This window comes from Mesocricetus auratus, unplaced genomic scaffold, assembly GCF_017639785.1.
Source record: "Mesocricetus auratus isolate SY011 unplaced genomic scaffold, BCM_Maur_2.0 Super-Scaffold_100010, whole genome shotgun sequence".
Taxonomy (NCBI): domain Eukaryota; kingdom Metazoa; phylum Chordata; class Mammalia; order Rodentia; family Cricetidae; genus Mesocricetus; species Mesocricetus auratus.
In genome coordinates this window covers 65,393,175-65,408,475 of record NW_024429194.1, presented here as the reverse complement: position 1 = coordinate 65,408,475, position 15,301 = coordinate 65,393,175, and the positions used below count along the sequence as shown (strand labels likewise).

General features: G+C 46.1%; 1 protein-coding gene across 1 annotated transcript in view; it reads left to right on the top strand.

Annotated features, from left to right (window-relative positions):
• The window catches only part of Atf1 (activating transcription factor 1), a 40,188-nt gene extending 35,528 nt beyond the window's left edge, over window positions 1–4,660 (top strand). The window contains exon 7 of the mRNA XM_040753813.1: window positions 4,242–4,660. Coding sequence (XP_040609747.1) covers window positions 4,242–4,347 — 106 coding nt within the window. The 3' untranslated portion in view covers window positions 4,348–4,660. The remainder of the gene's footprint in view (window positions 1–4,241) is intronic.
• Window positions 4,661–15,301: the final 10,641 nt, after the last annotated feature.

Genomic DNA, 15,301 nt, shown 5'->3' with positions numbered 1-15,301 from the left:
TGTAAACTAGTGTTGTTTTTGGTATTTGTCACAGCAATAGAATGAAACTAGAATGAGTTAACTGTACACCTGAGAAAGAAAAAACACTGTGAAGTTAACATGCCAGGCGAACAGGATGTATGCCAACAAACCTCAGACGCCCAACTGAAAAAACATTTTTTTATTGCGATTCAATACAGAACATACAGCAGATAGCTCCTCTGAGTACGAAAATAGACCACACATGGGACAGTAAAGTCAGACTCAAAAATTTTCAGTGACTAACCGGGCGCACACCTTTAATCCCAGCACTAGGGAGGAAGAGTTCCAGGACAGCCAGGGCTATTGCACAGAAAAAACTGTCTCAATAAATAAATAAAAATGACTAGATTCCAAAAGACTGTTTCTTTGGTCTGTGTGAGTCTACCCTTTCATCAGAACTATAGTGTTGGCTGCTCGCAGCTTTAGGAAATGTAAACACAGTGCTAGGACATGGGGTTTAGGAGCTGCTTTTTGGTAAGAAGCACAGATTGGGTTGAAACTGAATCAGCTCCCTGCTCAGCTCTGCATGAAGCATGCTATTCGCTCCGTGCCCTCTAAAGACAGGCTGAACCCTGACCTGTCTCACACCCTTTCAAGGGCTGACATCATGAAGATGATAACCAACCAAGGTATCTCTAACCCTGTCCCAAACTCCTAAAAAGGCACCTGAAAGTCTCCAACCGTTTCCCTGAACCTTTAGTCCCTCAAAGTCTAAAACAGTAAACTCTTAAGACACACATCAACCCATGATGAAATCACCTACATGGGAGCAGTGACCCCATGAGAAATTGAAGCCTGTCTTTAAGGAGAGCAGTCATCATATGGGAACCAGCGTGTGCACTGACACTCCAGAGTCAGCTTGTAATTACTCCCTGCCCCAAGTGTGCTGACATTTCCAGTGGGATTGTTTTAGATCTGTGGGTAGATGGATTGGAGAATATGGACACCTCAGCAATGGTGAGCCTTCTAGCCCATGAGTACAGTATATTTGTTCATCTAGTCTGGGGTCTGCAGGTGGCATCAACTGTGTTCTTCACTACGGTTAAATAAGGAACGGGCCCATGACCTAACTCCTACCTTTTCTTAGACATTTTACATGGTAATGTACAGATTCCCTTAAGATTTTAAAGCTGGCTGTTGGTGGTGCATGCCTTTAGCCCCAGCACTTGGGAGGCAGAGGCAAACAGATCTCTGTAAGTTTGAGGCCAGCCTGGTCTATAGAGCAAGTGCCCAGGACAGGCTCCAAAACTATACAGAGGAACCCTGTCTCGAATAAAACAAAACAAATTAAGCTGGATGGTGGTGATGCACACCTTTGATTCCTCGAGAAAAACATGGTTTTCTTTTCTTCCTCAGTCCCAGCGTCCTGCAGGTAATCACATGCCAGGAGCAGACACTGCTGCCCTCAGCCCAGTGCCAAGAAGATTTCAAAAGAACTCACAAATGGAGAGCCTCTGGCTTTTGCTCTGACACTCTCCTGTGGGTTTCAGGAAGGAAGATTAGCCATCTTCCTGAATTGGTCAAATGGAATAATCTCACTTCTCAATATTAGTTCCCTCCGATTCCTAAGATGAGTAGCCAAACAGACCCAATGGTTGGGGTCCCAGGGTCAGCCTCTGGCCTGGGCCTTAGCCACAGCAAGCTTGGCCAGTTAACAGTTAAGTAATAGTAAAAAGCAAAGGTTTATCATATCAGATGTGGTCACATTAGGAAGAAGAACAAAGAAAGTGTACCCCTGCCCCAAGTCTGTCTTTGGGATCCTGGCATGAGCCCTGGTTATGGTGCGTCCTGACATGAGGGTAAGCAGCCCTGGTCACATGGCTAGCTATTAACCCTCATTGAGTCAGGACAAAGACAACCTAAGTGTCAACTGGTCTCTCCTGCATGGGTCTGACAAGCTAGAATCACGTGACATCTTCAGCCAGGCCTGACTCAGCTGCCTTCTCCAGTGTGAGACTCCTCTGAGAAAATTCCCATTTCCTGGGGACCATTTTGAAGTATACTCTTCACTGTAGCTTTAGTTTACATCAACTCTTATCAGCCTGGAGGAGGTGCCCTCTGTTCTCGTTTGTTAACTACTTTGATGTGTATGGGTGTTTTGCTCACATACATGTATGTATATCACATGTGTGCCTGGTACCCACAGAGGTCAGGAGAGGGTGTCAGATGCTCTAGAACTGGTTGCAGAGACAGGTGGATAACATGGTGGGGGCGGGAGCCAGGATGTGTGACCATTAACACCCACTCTGATGTAAACTCCTATCTCCAAGTGAGAGATCCTAGCACCAGGAAGTCAAGGTACTCACAGGGGGCATGCTTGGCATGACACCTGTCGGGATAACTGAGCAGGGACAGCTGTCCCAGGGACTGGCCTGAGCAGCAGTCTGGTCTAGATTGTAGCATTATATTCCTACGAAAAGGTCTTAAGAAAAAAACCATACTAAAATGTTTACAGATTAAAATTAGATACTGTTGGAAATTTTTTAAACTTTTTTTAAAGATTTATTTATTTACTTATTATGTACACAGTGTTCTGTCTGTATGTATGCCTACATGCCAGAAGAGGGCACCAGATGTCATTACAGATGGTTGTGAACCACCATGTGGTTGCTGGGAATTGAACTCAGGACCTATAGAAGAACAGCCAGTGTTCTTAACCTCTGAGCCATCTCTCCAGCCCGCTGTTGGAACTTTCACAGGTTACATCTGTGGGGGGATTTTCAGAAGGGGTTAGCATCTCAGTCAGTAGACTGAATAGAGTCCAATCCCAGTCCTGTAGGAGGGCCTCCCTCAGTCAGTCTGTTGAGGGGTATGAATGAGGTTCCTGAAGAGAAGCCTACCTTCTACCCCCACTTTGGAGTGAAAGAGTTCAGGTGTAATCAGGCCCTGAACCTGTGACATCCCAGCCTCTGCACCACCCACAATGGGCTGGGCCCTCCCACATCAATCATTAATCAAGAAAACGCCCCACCATGTTTGCCCACTGGCCAATCTGGTGGGGGCGTTTTCTCAATTGGGTTACTGCTTTCCCAGATAACTGTTTCTTGTGTCAGGTTGATTAAAAAAAAAAAAGCTAACCTGGACACCAGCCTTGAACTCCTATCAATCCTCCTGCTTCCACCTCCAAATCCTGGCCTTACGGCATAAACCATTAGTAAGAGGTAAGTTGTGGTTCACTTCCAGTGCCAGGGGCGTAGAGTTAGAGCTCATCATCACAGATAAGCAGGGGCACTGGAAACTCTCTCCTAGAAGCTGGTGCCCCTTCCCTGGGCACTTCTGGTTTCCCTTACAGTTGAAGTCATGAGCTGATGACTGAGCCCACGTATCTGGAAAGGCACAGGAAATCTCAAGCCTCCCTCAGCAGGAAAGGGTGTGGCGGAGGGGCTGCGCTAGATGATGGGAAAGACCGGAGCTCTTTCAGGTACGCAGCAGTTGGGGAAGAGAGGGTGGAGTTAAAGCCAGGCATAATGGCGCACACCTTTAATCCCAGCACTCGGGAGGCAGAGGCATGCGGATCTCTTCAAGTTCAAGACCAGCCTGGTCTACATGGAGAATTCCAGAAGAGTCAGGGGTACACAGTAAGACCCTGCCTCAAAAAAACAAAAACAAACAAACAAACAAAAAAGCTGCATGGTCTCAGGCCAAATTAGCCAAAGATCAATGAATAAAACTGTATCACTTCCTAGTCCCTTGGATTTATTACAAGACAGGGGTCTTATTTCTCAAAAGTTCATCTCTCCTTTTGTAAGATTGGTGTGCATGTGTGCGTGCGTGCGTGCGTGCGTGTGTGTGTGTGTGTGTGTGTGTGCGTGTGCGCGCGCGCGCGCGCGCGCGCGCCCTCCCCCTCTCCCCCCATGAGTGCAGGTGCCCAAAGAGGCCAGCCTACAGTAAAACTCTAAGACCACAGGCCAGGGCTTCTTCGCCTCTGTCCCTAAGATAAATGTAAGCCCATCCTATATAGAAACAAATAAGGGAGGCAGGCATGGCTCTCAGCAAGGATAAGACTAAGATTCAGTATGACTCCACGGTCTTAAATCAACACAAAGTTAAGGCATTTCATGACACATTACCTGGAAAGTCTGATATGATCTATTCTAGTCACTTATGCCTTTGGGAAAGGAAAAATTACTATAAAGCCCCTGTATCAAAAACAAAACAAGCAAACAAAACCCACCAAAGAAAAAAGATCCCTAACCTTTGGATTATTTTTTTTTTTTTAGCAGACCTACCAGATGCCTTTGGCAGTGTCACATCCAGGCTGTGGCAGAATTGTCCCTCTTTGTAATCTACCCACCTGCTGTCCCCACCAAGTTACTCAGTAAATGATGGATTTGTAACTTTGTTCTGTGACTACAGAGGTTCGTGGGACCACTTCCACAGAGGACTGTGTCGTTCAGGTCAACCTGAACCCAGCTCCCCCAGCTGAGGTCACTCCTATTTAGCTCAGAATACAGCCCTCTTCTTAACAGCAGTGTTTTAGCATTAAGATATGTTGCAATAGGCATAGAAAAAACAACCAGACCTATGAGAAAAGAGTTATTATGTAATTAGGTTGATACAATCAGATATGATTAAATTGTTTCTAGTCCTTTATATTTAAGTGAATTGGATGTTTAAAAATAAAGTATTGGTCTACTTCGTTTTTTGTTTTGTTTTGTTTTTTTGCTTTTTGTTTTGTTTTTTTTTGTTTTTTTTTTGTTTTTGTTTTTGTTTTTGTTTTTTCCGAGACAGGGTTTCTCTGTGGCTTTGGAGGCTTTCCTGGAAGTAGCTCTTTAGACCAGGCTGGTCTGGAACTCACAGAGATTCGCATGCCTCTGCCTCCCGAGTGCTGGGATTAAAGGCAGACACCACTACCGCCCAGCATTTGACAGATCATTTTAACCATCATTTTATGCCTCTGGCTAAAAAGGGACATCTTGTACCTGGGATATACTTATGTACCACTGGCTTAAGTCATATGCTATTTTTAAATAGTATTTGGTTTTTTTTTTAAGTTTTGACACAGTATCTTTCTATGTATCACTGGATGGTCTAGAACCTGTCATAGAGCAGGCTGGTCTCATACTCCATATGGTAGTCCTCTGCCTCCTGAGTGTTGTGATTACAGACATGCGCTGCTATGCCTCGATTCAAAGATTTTGTGCATGGTGATCTTCAAAATATAAATTTATCCAAAGGATTTTTCTAAGGCCAAAATCTACTTCATCAACTTAAAACTGTACCCATTTCTCTCTGTTTAAAGCAATGAGCTTCCTTGAAAACACTAGAGTGTATATATAAGTGTGTGTGTGTGTGTGTGTGTGTGTGTGTGTGTGTGTGTGTGTGTGTGTGTGTGTGTACATATGTGGAGACCAGGAATATCTAAACTGTCTTGTAACTTGCTAAGCTTTCTTTGGACATAGTTTGTAATTTCTCTTATTAATCCTTGTATTCAAAAACAAACAAACAAACAAATAAATAAATAGAGTTTCTATTGCTGTGATGAAACACCAGGACCAAACCGCAAGCTGGAGAGGAAAGGATTAATTCAGCCTATACATCCACATTGCTAAACTCAAACGAGGGAGGAACCTGGAGGCAGGAGCTGATGCCGAGGCCATTGGAGGGTGCTGCTTAATGACTTGGTCCCCATAACTTGTTCAACCTGCTTTCTTATAGAATCCAGGGATAGCACCCATACCATGGGCCGGACCCTCCCCCATTGATCACTAATTGAGAAAACGCCTTACAGCTGGATCTCAATGGAGAGAGTTCTTCAGCTGAGGCTCCTTCCTCTCTGATGACTCTAGCTTATGTCAAGGTGACCCACAAAACCAGCTGGCAAATAAATAAATAAATAAACAAACAAACAAACCTTAGATCAGGAGTTGGGGTTGTGGCTCAGTTGGGATGGTGTTGGCCTAGTTGTTCTAGGCCCTGAGTTCCATGCCCAGTACAGAATTAAGAGGTTTACTGGTACACATCTGCAGTCCTAGCACATGGGATGTGGAGGCAGGGCAGGGCTGGTTCAGTGGTTAAGAGCAGTTACTACTTTTGCAGAGGAACCAAATTCAGTTCCTAGTACTCACAACTGCCTATAACTCCAGTTCCAGGGGATCCAATGCCTCTGGCTTCACAGAACACAACATTTATGTACACATACTCATACACAGGCACATATGCATACACCTCATTAATGTGTGCACACCCATGCATACACTTCATTAAAAATAACAAAATAAATATTTTTTAAAGGTGTGGGATCTCTTTACTACTGACATTTTGTTACAGACCTTTTTTAATTAAGAAGTTCATTGTTTAATAGCCACCACAGGGACCAGACTTAATGCTGACCTTCAAAGAAAGAGAAAACGCTTCCACTCTGAAACCTGTCAAAGAAAAGGACAAAGGATGTCCTACCAAATTCAAAGAGAAAAGGGACTCTCTCCTCCTGAGAGGCTCAGCCCAGGGACTTTTCCTTCTTTCCCTCCCTAGTGCTTACACTTTGTACCATGTCCCTTCCAGCATGGGGTAAAACCACCAATGGAATCAGACCAACCAGGAAAAGCCATCCCAGCAATGGGAGACAGTTAACAAATGCCACGAGAGCCAAGTGTGGTAATGCACACCTTCAATCACAATACTTGAGGCAGAAGCAGGTGTATTTCTGTGAGCTTGAGGCCAGCCTGGGCTACATAACAAGTCCCAGGTCAGCCAGAGCTACATAGTGAGACTCTGTTTCAACACAACAAACTGCTGTAAGATGGTTTATCAGAGTTGATGGCATGAGTACTTGGGGGCAAATGCCCACAGTTCCTGTGCTTGGGGGGCTGAAGCAGGAGCACTGTTAGTGTGAGGCCAGCAAGGCCCAGTCTCAAAGCCAACAAATAGGTCACTTGTGCCAGCACTTCCCCAGTTGCCAACTCTAAGAGACTGTACACAAGCAGTTCTTCTGTGTGGCCATCAGACTCTAACTGAATGGTGGAGGCCAACGGTCAAAGGCAAGCAGATTCCCACACTTTAACCACTGGACCCTGACTGCATGGCTCTCTCCCACCTTTCTGGGGTGTGTCTGGCAAGCACCTTCACTTGCTGAGCTGCATTGCTGGCCCCAGCCAGGGAACTCTTACACACACACTTGAAGCCTGGCTTAGAATGGCTTGCTGAGCTTTATCCTTGATGGTCAATTACTGAGAGTCATGGCATAAACAGAAGGTGACAACCCACCAGGAACGTACTCTCTGCTGGAGGAGTCCCATGTAAATGAGGCTACGAGAAATGCAGAGCCAGGAATATCCTTTGTTCCTGACTATAACTGCATGCATGCTATTATTCTTTCCCTAGTAGCTATGGGGGATCCCCACTGCCTGCATCTAGTATGTTTGTGGGTGTCTCAGGGATACATCCCGAGCTACTGGGCATTTTTATCTGTGGATTGTCAAGAAGGTAGCTCCTCCTTAGTTGTATTGTTAGATTGATAGTAATAATGTTAGCCTATACAGAGCTTTGATAAATAAAATGAATACAAAGAGGTGCTATTCAAGCCAGGGGTTATAAGTTCCTCTTAAGAGCTGCCTTGGAACACAGCTTAAGAAAACAGTGGTTAAGGAGCAATGGCTACTTTTCCAGAAGACCCAGGTTCAATTCCCAGTAGCTACATGGTAGCTCACAACTGTCTATAACTCTAGTTCCAGAGGATCTGACACCGCATACAGACATACACATGGGCAAAACACCAATGCACATAAATCTTTTTTTAAAAAGCTGTATTTCCCCAGCTGCCAAGATAGCTATATGTTATCAACTGATATAAAACTTCAAAGTAGCTTTAGATTAGACCAGGTTTGTAAGATAAACTGTTTCCAGAAAAGCAATCTTATTTACAAGGACATGTAGCCAGCTCTCTGGTTTGCTGAGCCAAGGTGAGCCAAGGTAAGAAGTGTGAAGCAACTTAATTGCTGTGCCAGGTCTGACTGATAACCAAGGACAGCGGTTAACTTCTACACAAGTTCCTAACCTCAGTTTTACAGCCTTTGCTCAGACACCAAGGGGAAAGAGTCTCTACCTGGCCAGGGCTACAAAATATAAACTAACTTCACAGCCCTGAGAAAGACTTACAGGTTTCCTTTTTATGGTCAAGGGTTACATGCAGGACAGAAAGAAATATATCTTAAGATTTAAAATGCTTTTAATGTCACTGTGACTTGGAGAGTGCTGAGTAAGCTTATCTGCCCCCTGCCCTGCTCCAGATGGCGGAAGGGGGGTTCAGCTCCCAGCCAGGGGCTGTTGCAGCTCATTCTCTACACTTTGCCTGACAACGGACACATCACTCTTTGTAAACAGTCTGGAGTCCAAGAAAGCCCAGCTTTTATGACTTCTAGCCACAAAAGATTTAAAATGGTTATACACTGAGAGGCACAGGATACAGCACACAATGTCCTTATTTTTCTTAGATTCCTTAGTAGTAGGGCACACACCTTTAATCCCAGCACTCGGGAGGCAGAGGCAGGCTGATCTCTGTGAGTTCGAGACCAACCTGGTCTACAGAGCAAGTTTCCAGGACAGCCTCCAAAACAATACAGAGAAACCCTGTCTTGAAAAACCAAAACCAAACCAAAAAATTCTTTCCTTACAACTGCAAGTTATAACCCACCAATTAGGGAGCTGTCTGAGAGTGCCCTTTCCTTCTCTGTCATCTAGATTTATTGTATGAGAGCTGTTTAAAGGACTCTGTTCCTTATCATTTACTTAGAAATGAAATGTGACCTTCGAATGTTATGCCTGAAAGATTTTGTCTTTATAAGCTGTGAAAAGCAAAGAGAACAGAATTCAGCATGAGAGAATAAAGAGAGAAACCATCAACAAAGTATGCGAGTGCTTTTCTTTTCTCTAAGGCCCCTTCGATAAAAAAGTTTCAGCTTTACGCTAACTCATGGATTTCAATACCCTGGACACAGTCTAGGAGCTGGCTCTCCATAGTCCGAGGTAGCCAGTATCAACACAGTGCAAGTACTCACAGCAGTGAGCAGCCGGTTCCACACCGACATGGGCCCAGCACATGAAGTAGACCAGACGACTTCCCCTTAACTGTTTAAGGACCTCAGTCCTCTCAGGACACAACTGTCTCTTCCCGTTGAGATTTTGCAGCATATTTTCTCTTTATTGTGTAAATGGGGGAAGTGTTTGTGTAGGTGTGCACATGTGTAGATTGCATGCACATGCATGTGGGGGCCCGGAGTCGATTTCTGGTGATTAGCCTCTCTTCTGAGTCAGGGTCTCTCACTGGCCTGGAGCACTAGGCTTGCCTCCTAGTGCTGGGATTACAGGCATGTGCCACCACACCCAACTTTGTTATGTGGGTTCTGAGGAGCACTAGGCTTGCCTCCTAGTGCTGGGATTACAGGCATGTGCCATCACACCCAACTCTTTATGTGGGTTCTGGGGAGCCAGCTCGGGTCCCTGTGCCTGTTTCTGACTGCATCTCTGCAGCCCCAGCACATTTAGCTTTCTCTTTGTGCTAGTCTGCGTAAGGTTCTAAAGTCCTTTACCACCTCTCCCTTGGGCCGGCAGGACCCTCATGTCTAGCCTTGATTCCTATTTGCATTCTTCTGTGACAGTCCTTTCAGACACAGACCCCAGGAATTTTCACAAGCCCAGGACATCACTGCAGATCCCTCATGACTGAGGTAAAATCAAAAGAGAGCTTCTAGGTGGCTCTGGAGAGGAAGTAGGCCCCTAGGAAGTGGTGGTGCTTCCCCCTCTGCCTAGCAGGCCCTTATGGGTTTGGGGATCACAGATACATAAAAAATTTTATGTATTTATATGAAGTCATGGAACCATAAATGAGAGAAAACATATTTTGAAAACATGACCAGCTCAATTCACTTAAGGTTCTTTCCAGTTGCATTCATTTTCCTGCCAACAATATAACTTCATTCGTTTTTATGGTTGGAAAAAAATTGTAACGCAAGGCAACCAGGGTTCACACTCCCTCATGGCAGGAAAGTCGAGACGGTAGGGGCCCGAAGCAGTTGGTCACATGCATCCACAATGAGAACTTAGGGAGATGGATGCATGCCTCCACAGTGAGGGTGCAGAGACAGATGCATGCCTCCACAGTGAGGACACAGAGACAGATGCCTCCACAGTGAGGGTGCAGAGACAGATGCATGCCTCCACAGTGAGGGTGCAGAGACGGATGCATGCCTCCACAGTGAGGGTGCAGAGACAGATGCCTCCACAGTGAGGACACAGAGACAGATGCCTCCACAGTGAGGGTGCAGAGACGGATGCATGCCTCCACAGTGAGGACACAGAGATAGATGCCTCCACAGTGAGGGTGCAGAGACAGATGCATGCCTCCACAGTGAGGGTGCAGAGACAGATGCACGCCTCCACAGTGAGGACACAGAGACAGATGCCTCCACAGTGAGGGTGCAGAGACGGATGCATGCCTGCACAGTGAGGGTGCAGAGACGGATGCATGCCTCCACAGTGAGGATGCAGAGACGGATGCATGCCTGCACAGTGAGGACGCAGAGACAGATGCATGCCTGCACAGTGAGGGTGCAGAGAGATGGATGCATGCCTCCACAGTGAGGACGCAGAGACGGATGCATGCTGATGCTCAGCTCCCTTTCTCCAAACAGGATGGTGCCGGCCACAGTGGACAGGCCTTTGGACCTACATAATCTAGATGACTCCCCTCAGATAAGCCCAGAGACTTATCCCCCAGGTGATTCTATATTCCCCTCAGTTGACAGCACAAGCCATCACAAAAATAGTCTCTAAATAACTCAAATTTCCCCTATAACCTCATGCTGAAGGAAAAGGCTAAAATCCCAGTACGAGCAAGAGGAAGACATTCCACATTTGTTTTTTAAATAAAACATTTAGGCACAAGTATAACTGAGCCCTCCCTTTCCCCTTAAATCCCTCTGCCTCCTTGCCGTTTCTTTTCTCACTTCCCCCCTTCATTACTCTCCCTTTTAACAAAAACACGTGAGATATCAGGAACTGCCCAGGGCAGGGTCAGCACTCACAGCCACATTCCTGAAGATCTGCCCACTGGTGTGCCCAAGACACCTTCTTCACCCAGAGGAGAGGACAGCATTCCAGCACTACTGCCCAGGCAGGTAAGTAGCTGGTAAGATGGTTCAGTGGACAATGGTGACTGTCACAAGTGCTGAATGAGTTCAATCACTTCACATGCATGCCAAAAATTATTTACTTAAAAAACAGTATATGCCAAGCATGGAACACACAACCCTTTAACCCACCATTAGGAGGCAGAGGCAGGTGGATCTCTGTGAGTTTGAGGCCCGCCTTGTCTACAGTGAGTTCTAGGACTGCCAGGGCTGTTACACAGAGAACCTAGCCTCAAATCCATCCCTCCAGCTCACCTCCCCCCCAAAAAAGTGTGCTGGGATTAAGGGTGTGCATTACTGCTGCCAGGCTCAGACTCTCTAAAGTTTGACATGCTCACCCAGTGGGTAAACTCAGGATGAACTGATTTTTCTCTTCTGCTTATTAACTGCTCATTTTTCTTTCATTAAAGCTAACCCAGCACTCCTGTCTCCTCTGATTGCTGCACCTGGCTTTTCCCAATTGGTTCCCGGAAGTCTGAGCACACAGTGCCTACACATCTTCCTCTCCGCTCACGAAGCTCCAGGAACTCACCTCCCGCTCAGACGAGGGCACACATACTTTCTGACTCTTGCTTCATCTTCTCCACAGACTCTGCAGTCTCCCTCCCCAGGTTTGAAACTCCCAAGCTGTCACCAACCCATTTTCCAAAACCAATTCCTGATCTTCAGCTTCTTTTACACTGTAGGAAACTGTAGCAGCCTCCAGAATCATTGCACCGTGTACCACCAGCTTATCAGGTCAGGGCCAGCCAGCCGGAGCTAAATTAGACTGTCTCAACGCTGAGGAGCAGAATGAGCTAAAAACAAAACTCACATATGCCCCAAGTGAAACAGAAGACAACTAGGAAGACAATCCCGGTGTGGTTATCTTGACTTTCTTAAGTTGGAGGTTCTCAGCTATGGATCTCTACCCTTCTGGGGTCACATATCAGATATATTACAATCCATAACAGTAGCAAAGTTACAGTTATGAAGTAGCAACAAAATAATTTTATGGTTGGCATCATCACAACATGAGGAACTGTATTAAAGGGTTGCAGCATTCGGAAAGGTGAGAACTGTTGGTCTAAGTGTTCCCAGCTGATTCCAGGTCTCCAGCCCTGGCACAATGCTTTCACCTGCTGTTGAACATGGTTCCCAAGCCTCACTTAGGAAGGGAGAGAAGAGAACATCCGCTTGAGATACTCACTTAATTTTGTTGAGGGAATTTCAGCAGACAGGTAAGCATAGGAAATAGCTTTATCTGGGAGCCTAGCTGGTTTTGGCCCGGCAGCCCGGCACGCTCCCACGTAGTAATGTACTTGGCAGCTGAGTCCCTTAATCTGCACACGCTGTTCACACGCCTCTCTCCAAAGAGGATGACATCTAGCAGCCTCAGAGCCCCCGAGTCCCCACCTTCACCTGCAAACAATGGCTTGTTCCCTGCTCCTAGTAACAGTCAAACAAGACAATTTCTATTCAAGTGTATACCAATGTATCCTGATATGAAGACTAGAAAGGTCGATCCTGCATGAACTTGTTCTGGGTACATGCACAGTAAGACAAAACTGTGCCCTCTGGTCACCTTGTAGGGACCATCTTATGCCTGTGTGAAGTCAGACATGCATATGACTAAGATCAGACATGTAGTAGGAAGAGGGAGAGCAGCAGGAAAAACGAATGTGTGATCTGATCTATCAAAATAGTAACAGGCCCTCCTTTTCTTGAACCCCATGAAAGAAGTCCCCACACTGGAGTGCTCTGGTCCCTCAAAGCAACAGTAACAGACAAAAAGCCTTAACAACTAAACAAGATTGGAAGGAAAGCAGCTCCTGCCTCTCCCTTGTCCCTGGGCTTTGCCCCTCCACCCCCCAGTCACTGGGCTTGGCCCTCAGTGTCAGCTACAACTGCTGTTCTGCTTCCAACCCCGCTCACCCGGTGTTCCCTGTTTTTTCAGAGGCCTCTCCCCAAAAGGCTACAGGGCAGCTCATGTGGCAGAAGGCAACTGATGTTGGAGGAACAGCCCTTGGAGAGTGTCCAAACTAGAAGTCACAATCTCTTACAACTTTAATCTCAACAGTGCTAACCCACAGCACTAATCCACTTTGTGTCGCTGCAACAGAACACCAGATAATAGGCACTTTGTAAAGAAAAGAGGTTTATTTAAAAGCTCTGACTTAGCTGGACACGGCACACGCCTGCCCTTGGCTTTTAGGTAGTTCTGGGACAGCCAGGTCAACCTGAGACCCTGTCTCCAGACAACAAAACAAACAAAAAACGTCAGTCTGGAGTCTAAAAGTCCAAAATCTGATGTCCCCAAATCCCAACTTGGGCCTTCCTTCCTTAATGACCCAACACATCAGTGTCACCCACTAGAGACCAAGCCTCCAGGCCATGAACCTTTGGAGGACATATTCAAACTGCTGTGTCTGTCACCTCTGAGAGGAGGTCCTTCTGAGGAAGAAGGTGGCCCATGGTCCCACAGAGAAGTGATAACACAGACGGGACACTGAAGGGCAGAGGGGGCCCGGCACTCACAGCCCCTTTCCTGCTGTTTCATAGCTTGATGACATGCACCCATTTTTTGAACCCCTATTCTCTGTCATAGCAAAACTTTGCAAATTCCAAAACCATTGCCAATCTAATTGCACAATCCTCTCACAGAAACATGCCTGCTCCAGCTGTTTTCTCCTCAAACCTTCTGACAAGTACGTCGTGAAGAACTGCTGCTTGCCAGTGTCAACCCCCAGGAACCACTTGCAGCTGCTTCTCCAAGTGTCTGCTTTCCACTCACTGATTCAAGCTTAACACCTCACCCACATAATTTACTCCTTTTATCCAGTGCTGCCACCCATCTGTGCCTGGAGATATGATACAGGCAATGCAGCTGTCCTTGTATTGACCCCTCCCACAACTCTGTCAAAAGACCAACCCCTAAGACTGTCACCACCTACAGTATTCCTTTGTTCCATGAAAGTATGGGGCTAGCACGATAAAGTTCAGCATAGCTCAAGATGGGGATAAAAAACATTTAAAACTGAACGTTATTATCCATCAGTCTTTAAAACTCTGGGAACTAGTCAGCAATGTTTACTAAAGTGGTCTTTACTCAAGGTTATTAAGGTAGGGACATGAGAGACTGGAGAGATGGCTAGCAGTTAAGAACACTGGTTACTCTTCCAGAGGACCTGGGTTTGATTCCCAGCAACCACATGGTAGCTCACTGTCTGTAACCTAATTTCATGGGATCCAACACCCTCTTCTGGCCTCCATTGGCATAGGCACAAAAGCAATGTACAGACACAAATGCAGGCAAAATACCCCTACACATGAAATGAAACGCAGATTTAAAAGGTAACATGATAGGTGCATGAGCCTTCGGGCCATGGCTCAGTTGACACAGCACTTGCTTGCCTTGCACGCACAAAGTGCTGTTCCATCACCAGCTCTAAATCAAGCACAGTGGCGCAAGCCTGTAACTGGCTGAAGAATTAAAAGCCAGCTCGGTGGGAAGGAAAAGAAAGCCAGCATGTGTTGCATAAAGGTATTACTAACTCGTTCCATGGATTAACCAGGGCTATTTAAGGGCCCTCCTTAAAGTGGCTGGAATGTCAAGGAATGTGTCCAGAGTCTCTCAGCGATGCAAGGAATCTGGCTGGTTGGGGGAGAGGGAAGTCCTTAAATGTGACTTTATCACCTCAGCCTTGTCAGCAGCAATACAGTGGGAGACTGAGAGATCCATATCTTTCAGGGGAGACAACAGCCAGCATGGAGCTGGCTGACTGAGAGGTCCCTATCCTTCAGGGGCCTCTACTAGGGTAAAGCTGCATCCTTGAATTTGCCCCAGCCAACAACTTTGGGATCAGCCAGTATGAAGCAGGGCTGGAATTTATTAAAAAGAGATTTCTGCTGGGTACAGTGGTGCACACTTTTAATCCAAGCACTTAGGAAGCAGAGAGGCAGGTGCATCAAGGTCATTCTGATCTACATGCTAAGTTCTAGGCCAGCCTGAGGTACATAGTGAGACCCTGTCTCAATAAGATAAAGAAAGAATAGATTTCTAGTAAATTTAAGCACAAGATGCTGGAGAGATGGTCCAGTGATTAAGAGCACTTCTCTTAATCCAGGGAGGTTGGTACCTTCTATGTCTTCTATGGGTATTACATGACAGACAC